The sequence below is a fragment of the Strix aluco genome, chromosome 34, assembly GCF_031877795.1.
Source record: "Strix aluco isolate bStrAlu1 chromosome 34, bStrAlu1.hap1, whole genome shotgun sequence".
Taxonomy (NCBI): domain Eukaryota; kingdom Metazoa; phylum Chordata; class Aves; order Strigiformes; family Strigidae; genus Strix; species Strix aluco.
The window spans coordinates 1-12,091 of record NC_133964.1 but is presented as its reverse complement, the minus strand read 5'-3'; the positions used below and the strand labels follow the sequence as shown (position 1 = coordinate 12,091).

The 12,091-nt window shown below is 51.4% G+C and overlaps 1 protein-coding gene and 1 long non-coding RNA gene across 2 annotated transcripts; both read left to right on the top strand.

Annotated features, from left to right (window-relative positions):
* The first annotated feature begins 739 nt into the window (after window positions 1–739).
* On the top strand, window positions 740–4,869 carry LOC141917146 (uncharacterized). The gene is made up of 3 exons (XR_012621256.1): window positions 740–791; window positions 3,003–3,041; window positions 4,728–4,869. It is a non-coding gene; the product is annotated as an uncharacterized LOC141917146 (long non-coding RNA).
* A 19-nt stretch (window positions 4,870–4,888) lies between these two features.
* LOC141917116 (Fc receptor-like protein 3) lies at window positions 4,889–10,541 on the top strand. Its single transcript, XM_074810209.1, has 6 exons — window positions 4,889–5,030; window positions 5,200–5,502; window positions 5,727–6,038; window positions 8,839–9,135; window positions 10,120–10,221; window positions 10,339–10,541. The coding sequence occupies exons 1-6, from the start codon at window positions 4,889–4,891 to the stop codon at window positions 10,419–10,421; spliced, it is 1,239 nt and encodes a 412-aa protein (XP_074666310.1). The 3' UTR covers window positions 10,422–10,541.
* Window positions 10,542–12,091: the final 1,550 nt, after the last annotated feature.

The window sequence follows — 12,091 nt, the reverse complement described above, 5'->3', positions numbered from 1 at the left end:
GCCTTAAACTCAACCGTCAGCAGATGCCACCGGGAGAAAGATTATTTTTTTCTCCTCGCGGTCACGTCGGGCTGGGTTGGACCTTTTTTGGCCGTTTTTATAACCAAAAAAAACCCTCTGAAAGAAGGTGGGAGTCGCCACGGCGACCGCGCTCCAACGGGACTGGCTGGAGCCTCTTCACCGCGTTGGGTTGCGCCGTCGCTCCGCGTACCCGAGGAAAAGCGCTAAAAGTCGGGTTTTAACCCCATTTTAACCCTTTTTCTCCCCCAAAAAAATGTTCTTCTGGAGAGTCAAAGAAGCTCCGGCTACTGAAAGCGACCAAATTTGGGTTTACGGCCTCAAAACCAACTTCAAACCTTCTTCCCACCAATCGGCACCAACCCAACGTCTCCAGTTGAGAGTTGGCCAACCGAGGCAAACTTTTTCCCAATTTTGGTGCTTTTCGCCCCAAAAAAACCCCAAAAAAACCATCCTCCACACCCAATTTTGGGGCCGAACCCATCCCGTTGCTCCCGGCGAGGGCCCAAAGCGCCGCCACGTCCCGGTGACGTCGCGGAGACGCTTGGCCTTGACCACAACCATGAGGATATGTTGCAATTTTAATGTTTTTTTTTTTTTTTTTTTAATTTAACCTTTTTTCCCCTTTTTTACGTCAGTTCCATGGCAACTGGTGTCACGTGACCCCCCCGGGGCCACCGGACGGGACCTAAGGGGAACGAGATGTTCCCGTCGTCGCAGAAAGAAGAGGACGCCACCCAAAATGGAGCCCCTGCGCCTCGTCCCGCTGCTCGGTGAGCCTTCCTCCTCCTCCTCCTCCTCCATTCCTCTCAGTTTTACCCTTTTCCGTCGTTTTTCCACCCATTTCCAGGCCCGTTGGGTCAACTCCTCCCTCCTCCTTCCAAATTTCTACATCGATTTCTCCGTCTCTTCCCTTTTTTCAGCACTTTTCTCCACCTGATCTTCATGCCCCCCCCCCAAAATAGACACTTTTTTCCACGTCTTCATTTTTTTTCCCCAATTCCTTCGGTTTTCCCCCCAATTCCTTCAAGATTTTCCCCCCAATTCCTTCAAGATTTTTCCTAATTTTCCCCCCAATTCCTTCAATTTCCCCAATTCCTTCAAGATTTTTCCCAATTTTCCCCCAATTCCTTCAATTTTTCCCCCATTCCTTCAATTTTTTTCCCCAATTTTCCCCCCAATTTTTCCCCCAATTCCTTCAATTTTTCCAATTCCTTCAATTTTTCCCATTTTCCCCCCAATTCCTTCAATTTTTTCCCCAATTCCCTCATTTTTTTCCCCCAATTCCTTCAATTTTTTCCAATTTTTTCCACCAATTTTCCCCCCAATTTTCCCAATTCCTTCAATTTTTTCAAACTCCTTCAATTTTCCCCCAATTCCTTCAATTTTTTCCAATTTTTTCCCCCAATTTTTCCCCCAACTTTTCTAATTCCTTCAATTTTTTTCCCCAATTCCTTCAATTTTCCCCCAATTCCTTCAATTTTCCCCCAATTTTCCCCCCAACTCCTTCAATTTTCCCCCAATTCCTTCAATTTTCCCCCCAATTCCTTCAATTTTCCCCCCAATTCCTTCAATTTTTTTCCCCAATTCCTTCAATTTTCCCAATTTTCCCAATTCCTTCAATTTTTTTCCCCAATTCCTTCAATTTTTCCCAATTCCTTCAATTTTCCCCCCTATTCCTTCAATTTTTTCCCCCCAATTCCTTCAATTTTTCCCCCATTCTTTTGCCTTTTCCCCAATTTCTTTGCTTTTCCCCCAATTTCTTTGCTTTTCCCCCAATTTCTTTTCCCTCTCATTCTAAAATTTCCTTTTCCCTTTCTTTTCTCCATCTTCCTTTTTTCGTCTATTTTCATTCTTTTCCTTTACTTTTGTTTCTCCAATCCTTTCTCCTTATTCTTGTCTTTTTCCTCTTTCTCTTCTCGTTTCCTTTTTTCTCTTTCCCTTCCCCTTTTTTTTCTTCTCATTTGTCATTTTCCAATTTTCCCTTTTCTCGCCATTTTCCAGTTTTCCTTTTTCTTATCATTTTCGCTTTTTCTTATCACTTTTCCTTTTCTCATATTCCCTTTTTCTCGTGGCTTTTCCCCTTTTTTCCCCCCTCATTTTCCCTTTTTTTTTCCTCATTTTCCCTTTTTTCCCCCTCCTCATTTTCCCTTTTTTTTTCCTCATTTTCCCTTTTCCCCCTCCTCATTTTCCTTTTCCTCATTTTCCCTTTTTTCCTCATTTTCCCTTTTTTCCCCCTCCTCATTTTCCCTTTTCCCCCTCCTCATTTTCCCTTTTCCCCCTCCTCATTTTCCCTTTTCCCCCTCCTCATTTTCCCTTTTTTCCTCATTTTCCCTTTTTTCCTCATTTTCCCTTTTTTTCCCTCATTTTCCCTTTTTTTTTTTCATTTTCCCTTTTTTCCCCCTCCTCATTTTCCCTTTTTTTTTCATTTTCCCTTTTTTCCCCCTCCTCATTTTCCCTTTTTTTTCCTCATTTTCCCTTTTTTCCCCTTTTTTTTTTTTCTCATTTTCCCTTTTCTCCCTCCTTTTTCCCCTTTTTCCCCTCATTTTCCCTTTTTCTTCCTCATTTTCCTTTTTCCTCCCTCATTTTCCCTTTTTCTCATTTTCCCTTTTTTTTCCCCTCATTTTCCCTTTTTTTCCCTTTTTCTCCCTCCTCATTTTCCCTTTTTTCTCATTTTCCCCTTTTTTCCCCTCATTTTCCCCTTTTTTCCCTCATTTTCCCTTTTTTTCCTCCCTCCTCATATTCCTTTTTCTCCTGATTTTCCTTTTTTCTCATTTTCCCTTTTTCCCCTCATTTTTCCTTTGTTTTCCCCTCATTTCCCCTTTTTCCTTCATTTTTTCACCTTTTTCCTTTCCTCTCTTCGTTTCTCCATTTACTCCTCCAACCCTTTTTTTCATTTCCTTCCACTTCCCCTTTTTTCCTCCTTTTTTCCCTTTTTCCCCCCGTTTCCTCCCCACCCCCTCACTCCTCTCTCTCTCCTCCAGCCTCTCTCCAGATCCTCCTCCCGCTGGCGGCACCTACAGGTAACAAATTTTGGGGAAAAAACAACAAATTTCCACCTCCCCTTGGGCCACGTCACCACCTGGACCCCCCTAACCCCCAAAATCACCATCTTTTGCCCCAAAACCCTGCGGATCTCGGTGCTAAACCTACATTTGGTGGGACCTCAGTGACAATCCAGGTGATGAAATCCGCTCCGTCCTGCAAAATAGTGAATTTTAAGAGAATTTAGTGGGTTTTCCTCTACTTGGGCCTCTCTCATCTCCCCCAGCCACCAAAATACCCATTTTTAAGAGAATTTGGGGGTTTCTCCTCCATCCAGTCCCCTCTTCCCCAAAACACCCATTTTTAAGAAAATTTGATGGTTTCTCCTCCATCCAGACCCCTCTTCCCCAAAATACCCATTTTTAAGATCATTTTGGTGGTTTCTCCTCCATCCAGTCCCCTCTTCCCCAAAACACCCATTTTTAAGAAAATTTGGTGGTTTCTCCTCCATTCAGTCCCCTCGCCACCAAAATACCCATTTTTAAGATCATTTTGGTGGTTTCTCTTCCATCCAGTCCCCTCTTCACCAAAATACCCATTTTTAAGATCATTTTGGTGGTTTCTCCTCCATCCAGTCCCCTCTTCCCCAAAACACCCATTTTTAAGAAAATTTGGTGGTTTCTCCTCCATCCAGTCCCCTCTTCACCAAAATACCCATTTTTAAGATCATTTTGGTGGTTTCTCCTCCATCCAGTCCCCTCTTCCCCAAAACACCCATTTTTAAGAAAATTTGGTGGTTTCTCCTCCATCCAGTCCCCTCGCCACCAAAATACCCATTTTTAAGAAAATTTGATGGTTTCTCTTCCATCCAGTCCCCTCTTCACCAAAATACCCATTTTTAAGATCATTTTGGTGGTTTCTCCTCCATCCAGTCCCCTCTTCCCCAAAACACCCATTTTTAAGAAAATTTGGTGGTTTCTCCTCCATCCAGTCCCCTCGCCACCAAAATACCCATTTTTAAGATCATTTTGGTGGTTTCTCCTCCATCCAGTCCCCTCTTCCCCAAAATACCCAGTTTTAAGAGAATTTGGTGGTTTCTCTTCCATCCAGTCCCCTCGCCACCAAAATACCCATTTTTAAGAAAATTTGATGGTTTCTCCTCCATCCAGGCCCCTCTTCACCAAAATACCCATTTTTAAGAAAATTTGATGGTTTCTCCTCCATCCAGTCCCCTCTTCCCCAAAATACCCATTTTTAAGATCATTTTGGTGGTTTCTCCTCCATCCACTCCCCTCTCATCTCTTCTCTCCACCAAAACACCGATTTTTAAGAAATTTGGGTGGTTTCTCCTCCACCTGCCCCTGTCTCATCTTTTCTCTTCACCAAAATCCCCATTTTTAACACAATTTGGCAGTTTCACCTCGCTCCCATCCCATCTCCTTCCTCCTCACCCAAAACACCCATTTTTAAGAAAATTCGGCGTTTCCTCCTCCATCTGCTCCAACTCTGACCCCGGGGCCCCACCCCCGGCTCCCCAGCGGGTCCCATTTTGGGTTGAAAACCCTCTTTTGACCTCCACAACGTCCCCCCTCCTCTTCCAAACCATCCCCCACCCCAACTCCACCCAGAAGCCTCCAAGATACCCCCCAACGCCCCTTTTTTCCCCTTTTTTCCCCCCAAATCCTCCCTCCCCTTTCTCCCCCGCGTCAACCCTTCCTCCCCAGACCCTCCTCCTCCTCCTCCCAACATCACGGTGACGCCGGAGAAGACCGAGTATCTCCTCGGCGACACCGTCGCCCTCCGTTGCGTCGCTCCTTGGTCCAAAGAGAAACTCCAAGGTTTCCAATTTTCGGGAACGAGCGGTTGGGTGGTGGACGTGCGGACGATGAAGAGGAGTTACACCTACCGCTTCAACCTCACGAGGCCGAAGGACGGCGGCTCGCACGCCTGCGCCTACACCGTCATCAACCGCTACCGCCAACCCGTTCGCTCCCTCCAGAGCAAATCCATCATCATCAGCGTCAAAGGTCGGTGAGATGTCGCCCCATTGGCCTCCTCCCACCCGATTTTCCCCCTTTCGCCCTCAAAAAGGGCCTTTTTCGCCTTAAATTCCCCCCAACTCGCCACCGAAGTTCACCAAAAAACTTGAATCCGCCCCAAAAACCCCACGCCTGAGGCTTCTCCTTCACCTTTCAGACCACCCGCCTCAACCCACCTTGACCTTGACGCCTTCCGGCGGCGTCGCCGTCGAAGGCCAAGTCCTCGTCTTCCTCTGCGCGGCCCCAGCGGGGGACGGGGAGCGGAGGTTTAATTTCTACAAAGACAAGGTCAAGGTCATGGACGGGGTTGAGTTGACCTTGAACAACACCGAGGCCCAACTGCAGGTGGTGGCCGGTGGCCAAAACCACACCGGCAACTTCAGCTGCGGCTACAAGGAGGAGACCGAAGGCCGGTGGATCCCGTCCTACCTCAGCCAACCCATCGACGTCCTCGTCAAAGGTAGCGCCGCGTTTTTGGGGCAAAATCCAACCTTTTTTGACCACGCGGAAGAGCCACCAGTTTGGCGAAACAACCCCAACACCCCCCCCCAAAACACCTCGGTTTGATTTTCACGGCCAAGTTGGTTGAGCGCAAGTTGGCCAACTCAAGCCGTGCCCCGATGACCGTTTTGCCCAAAATGATCGTTTTTAAGCCGGTTTTTCCCCCCCGGTTTTTCTCCCCAGAGCGTGCGTCCCCTCCCCAGTTGAGCGTCGACCCCCCCAGCGGGGTGGTGAGCGAGGACTACCCGCTCCGGCTCACCTGCGCGGCCTCCAGAGACGACTTCGAGTTGAAGTTTCGCTTCTACAGGAACGGGGTTCAAATCCCGCCGGGCCAAACGGGTGCCAAAATGAGGAACGACGGGAATTTTTCCCAGCTTTTTTTCCCCAAAAGTCCCAGGAATTTTGGCGGGAAATTCAGCTGCGGGGTGGAGGAGGAGGTGGGGGGGACGTGGGTGCCGTCCCCGCCAAGCGAAACCGTGGACGTCACCGTCAAGGGTAAGTCCGTTGGGTCTCCCAGATTATTCCAAACGTCACCCCTCAAAATGGCCCAAAAAAAGGCAAAATTGGGGAAAAAGGTGGCGGGGAAAGGGTTGAAAACGGCGGGTTTTTGTCCTTTCCTGACGGACGGTCATTTAAATGGCTGCAACGCAACTTTTGGGTCTTCTCCAACGGCCAAGAGCCGCCACGGGAAGGTCTGAGGGAGCTCGGACTCGCAGGTTGACCAGAACAAGATGGAGATGAGTTTTGGAGGTTCCGTCTTCTCCTGACCAGGAACTTCATCTCCTCGCGATGATGAACGTCATCTCCTCATGACCATGAGCGTCATCTCACGGTGATGAGCTTCATCTCACGATGACGAACTTCATCTCCTCATGACCATGAGCGTCATCTCACGATGATGAACTTCATCTCCTCATGACCATGAGCGTCATCTCACGATGGTGAACTTCTTCTCCTCATGACCATGAGCGTCATCTCACGATGACGAACTTCTTCTCCTCATGACCATGAGCGTCATCTCACGATGACGAACTTCATCTCCTCATGGCCATGAGCGTCATCTCACGATGACGAACTTCATCTCCTCATGGCCATGAGCGTCATCTCACGATGATGAACTTCATCTCCTCATGACCATGAGCGTCATCTCACGATGGTGAACTTCATCTCCTCATGACCATGAGCATCATCTCACGATGGTGAACTTCATCTCCTCATGACCATGAGCATCATCTCACGATGGTGAACTTCTCCTCATGACCATGAGCATCATCTCACGGTGATGAACTTCATCTGCTCATGAGCGTCATCTCACGATGATGAACTTCTCCTCATGACCATGAGCGTCATCTCACGATGATGAACTTCTCCTCATGACCATGAGCGTCATCTCACGATGATGAACTTCTCCTCATGACCATGAGCGTCATCTCACGATGGTGAACTTCATCTCCTCATGGCCATGAGCGTCATCTCACGATGATGAACTTCTCCTCATGGCCATGAGCGTCATCTCACGATGATGAACTTCATCTCCTCATGACCATGAGCGTCATCTCACGATGGTGAACTTCATCTCCTCATGGCCATGAGCGTCATCTCACGATGATGAACTTCATCTCCTCATGACCATGAGCATCATCTCACGATGGTGAACTTCTCCTCATGACCATGAGCATCATCTCACGGTGATGAACTTCATCTGCTCATGAGCGTCATCTCACGATGATGAACTACTTCTCCTCATGACCATGAGCGTCATCTCACGATGATGAACTTCATCTCCTCATGACCATGAGCGTCATCTCACGATGATGAGCTTCATCTCCTCATGACCACGAGCTTCTTCTCCTCATGACCATGAGCATCATCTCATGATGATGAGCTTCATCTCCTCGTGACCATGAGCTTCATCTCCTCACGATCATCTCACGATGATCAACTTCATCTTCTCATGAGTTTCATCTCCTCGTGGTGATGAACTTCATCTCCTCTTCTCCAGCCACCAAAACAATTTCGAGGAGAATCACACGGTTTCTCCTCCATCTGGTCCTATTTCATTTCCTCTGCCCACCAAAATAACAATTTTTGAGAAAATTAGGTGGTTTCTCCTCCATCTGGTCCTGCCTCATCATCTCCACCCACCAAAATACCGATTTTAAGGACAATCAGATGCTTTCTCCTTCCTTGGGTCCTGCCCCACCTTTTTTCTCCACCAAAACACCCATTTTTAAGAAAATTGGGTGGTTTCTCCTCCATCCAGCCCCCTCTCATCTCTTTTCTCCACCAAAATACCCATTTTTAAGAGAATTTGGTGGTTTCTCCACCATCTAGTCCTGCCTCATCTTCTCTCTTCACCAAAGTATCCATTTTTAAGAAAATTGGGTGGTTTCTCCTCCATCCAGCCCCCTCTCATCTCTTTTCTCCACCAAAAATACCCATTTTTAAGAGAATTTGGTGATTTCTCCACCATCTGGTCCTGCCTCATCTTCTCTGTCCACCAAAAATACCCATTTTTAAGAGAATTTGGTGATTTCTCCACCATCTGGTCCTGCCTCATCTTCTCTGTCCACCAAAAATACCCATTTTTCACAGAATTTGGCGATTTCTCCACCATCTGGTCCTGCCTCATCTTCTCTGTCCACCAAAAATACCCATTTTTCACAGAATTTGGCAATTTCTCCACCATCTGGTCCTGCCTCATCTTCTCTGTCCACCAAAAATACCCATTTTTCACAGAATTTGGCGATTTCTCCACCATCTGGTCCTGCCTCATCTTCTCTGTCCACCAAAAATACCCATTTTTCACAGAATTTGGCGATTTCTCCACCATCTGGTCCTGCCTCATCTTCTCTGTCCACCAAAAATACCCATTTTTCACAGAATTTGGCGATTTCTCCACCATCTGGTCCTGCCTCATCTTCTCTGACCACCAAAAATACCCATTTTTAAGAGATTTTGGTGGTTTCTCCTCCATCCGGTCCTCCCCCATCTCATCTCTCCACCAAAACACCCATTTTTAAGAAAATTGGGCGGTTTTCTCCTCCATCCGGTCCTCCCCCATCTCCTCTCTCCCCCAAAACACCCATTTTTACAGAGGATTTGGTGGTTCCTCCTCCATCTGCTCCAAGTTTGGTCCCTTGGCCCCACCCCTGGCTCCGCCAGGACAACCCCCCCCCCCAAACCTTCTCCTCATGACCACGAACTTCACCTTCTCACCATAAACCTCATCTCCCGACCTCGTCACCACGACGTGGCTCCTCTCCCAACCCCGCCCTTCTCCGTGTCTCCCCAGAGCTCCCTTCCCAGCCTGCTTTGCTCCTGGACCCCCCATCCGGCCAAGTCCTCGATGGCGACCCCTTGGTCCTCACCTGCGCGGCCACCGGCCCCGTCGCCCAACGCAACTTCTCCTTCTACAAAGATGGCAACCAACAGTTCTCCATGGTGGCCATAAAGGAACGAGTCCGTTTCAGCATCCCGGTGGCCAAAGAGACCATCACCACCGGCCACTTCACCTGCCGCTACGAGGAGAAGGTCAACGATAGGTGGATCCCGTCCCCCTTCAGCCAGGCCATGACGGTCATCACACAAGGTGAGGTTCTGGAGAACTTGGGGACCTTCCCGCTGCGCCCGAAGTCTTGGGGTGGGTCCTCAGGGACCTCATTGACCTTCTAACGGCACATCCAGACCCTAAAATTGGGGAAAAAGGGGGGTTTTGGTGGTGGAATTGTGGGTTTGGTTTCCTCTCAGCCAGGCCATGATGGTCATCACACAAGGTGAGGGCCTGGAGAACTTGGGGACCCTCCCGCTGCACCCAAAGTCTTGGGGTGGGTCCTCAGTGACCTCATTGACCTTCTAATGGCACATCTAAACCCTAAAATAAGGGAAAAAGGGTTTTTTTGGAGATGGAATTGTGGATTCTGACCTACTTCAGCCAGGCCATGACGGTCATCACGCAAAGTGAGGTTCTGGAGAACTTGGGGACCCTCCCGCTGCACCCAAAGTCTTGGGGTGGGTCCTCAGGGACCTCATTGACCTTCTAATGGTACATCTAGACCCTAAAATGGGGGAAAAAAGGGTTTTTTGGAGGTAGAATTCTGGGTTTGGTTTCCCTTCAGCCAGGCCATGATGGTCATCACGCAAGGTGAGGGCCTGGAGAACTTGGGGACCCTCCCGCTGCACCCAAAGTCTTGGGGTGGGTCGTGAGGGACCTCATTGACCTTCTAACGGCACATTCAGACCCTAAAATTGGGGAAAAAAGGGTTTTTTGGAGGTGGAATTGTGGGTTCTGGCCCACTTCAGCCAGGCCACGATGGTCATCACACAAAGTGAGGTTCTGGAGAACTTGGGGACCCTCCCGCTGCACCCAAACTCTTGGGTTGGGTCCTCATGGACCCCATTGACCTTCTAACGGCACATCTAGACCCTAAAATGGGGGAAAACGGGGTTTTTTGGAGGCGTCTCCTGGATAGCAGATGGCCCCCCAACTTGGGGGTCACCAGGAGGGACAAGGGGGCCACCAGGGTGGGGTTTAGGAGGTCACTTACGCTTCTTGCCGGTCTCCCCCTCCCCCCAGCCCGGTCCCAGCTCCTCCCATTGATGGTCGGTGGCGTCGCCGGCGGCGTCATGTTGCTCCTGGGGCTCCTATTGGCTGTTTGCCTGTGTCGGAGGCGGAGAGGTGAGTGGGGCGGGGCCTGAGAACACGATGGGGGGGGGGGGCCACCACCCCCTTCCAGCTTTGGGGTGATTTCCCATGAGCCTTTGCGGCTGATGGGAGCCCCCCCCTCTCGGCCAGGCGGCGCTCACTGGAAGGGGTTCAAGAACAAGGATGACCCCAGCACCTACCCCATGGCCTACGTCGACGGTGGCGACCCTTGACCTCGGAGCTGACCCCCAAGTCTGCCCCCCAACCCCTTCTCCAGGGGGGTGGGGGGAAGAGGACAAGCTTCTGTGGGTCCACCCCATAGCACCGGTCAGTAAACGTTGACCTCAACCCCATCCCCCCCCTCCCACTTCTCTCGTCCCTGCCCATCACTCATGCCGACTCCAAGATGGCCGACGGCGTCGCCTGGGGGCGCCCCGAATGGTTTTCGGGGTGAGGAAGTGACCGCGCGGAACCGAATTTGTCACTTTTTGGGGTGAAAATAGAAAAGGGGGGTCATCTGGGGTCTTGGTCAACCAAGTTGGCCAACCCAAGTTTGCGCCCCCCCAGGTTGGGCACCTCAACATGGCGTCGGACACCCCTATGGGCCTCCCGGCCCCCCAAAATGGCCTCTTGTCCCCCAAAATGGCCTCTTGTGCCCCTGCAGAGCCTCCTGCCCCCCCCCCCACAAGTCCTCCTGCCCCACAACTTGCCCTCCCACCCCCCCAAAATGGTCCCTTTACCCGCTGTGGAGCCTCTTGCCCCCACAAAATGGCCGCCTGCCCCGCAACTTGCCCTCCTGCCCCCCAAATTGCCCCCCCCCACATGCCCTCCTGCCCCCCAAAATGGCCCCTTTACCCCCCTGTGGACCCTCTTGCCCCCACCAAGTGGCCTCCTGACCCCAAAATGGCTGCCTGCCCCCCCACAAGCCCTCTTGCCTCCCCAAAATGGCCCCCTAACCCCCCAAAAGGCCTCCTGACCCCCAACTTGCCCCACAAAATGGCCGCCTGCCCCCCCACAAGCCCTCCCGCCCCACAACTTGCCCCCCCTACCCCCCCAAAATGGCCCCTTTACCCTCCTGTGAGCCTCTTGCTCCCCCCAACTGACCCTCCTGTCCCCCAAAATGGCCACCTGACCCCCCACAACCCTCCTGCTGCCCCAAAATGGCCCCTTTACCCCCCAAAATGGCCTCCTGCCCCCCAAAATCACCTCCTGACCCCCAACATGCCTCTTCCCCTCCTGCCGAGCCTCCTGCCCCCCAACTTGCCCCACAAAATGGCTTCCTGCCCCCCCACATACACTCCTGCCCCCACAAAATGGCCACCTGCCCCCTCACATACCCTCCCTCCCCACAACCTGCCCCCCCAAAATGCCCCTTTTACCCCTCTGTGGACTCTCTTGCCCCCCCCCACAAGCCCTCCTGCCCCGCAACTTGCCCTCCTGACCCCCAAAATGGCCCCTTTTACCCCTCTGTGAGCTTCTTGCCCCCCCCCAACTGACCCTCCTGCCCCCCAAAATGGCTCCTTTACCCCCCTGTGGACCCTCCTGCCCCCCCACAGACTCCTGCCCCCACAAAATGGCCGCCTGCCCCCCCACAAGCCCTCCCGCCCCACAACTTGCCCCCCTGCCGCCTCAAAAGCCCCTTTTACCCCCTATGGAGCCTCTTACCCCCCCCCCCCAATGGCCTCCTGCCCCCCCAAATCCCCCATTACCCTGCGAAATGGCTTCCTGCCCCCCACATACCCCCCTGCCCCCACAAAATGGCCACCTGCCCCCCCACCAGCCCTCCGCCCCACAACCTGCCCCCCTGCCCCCCCAAAATGCCCCTTTTACCCCTCTGTGGACCCTCTTGCCCCCCCCACAAGCCCTCCCGCCCCCCAACGCGGCTTCTTCCCCTCCTGCCCCA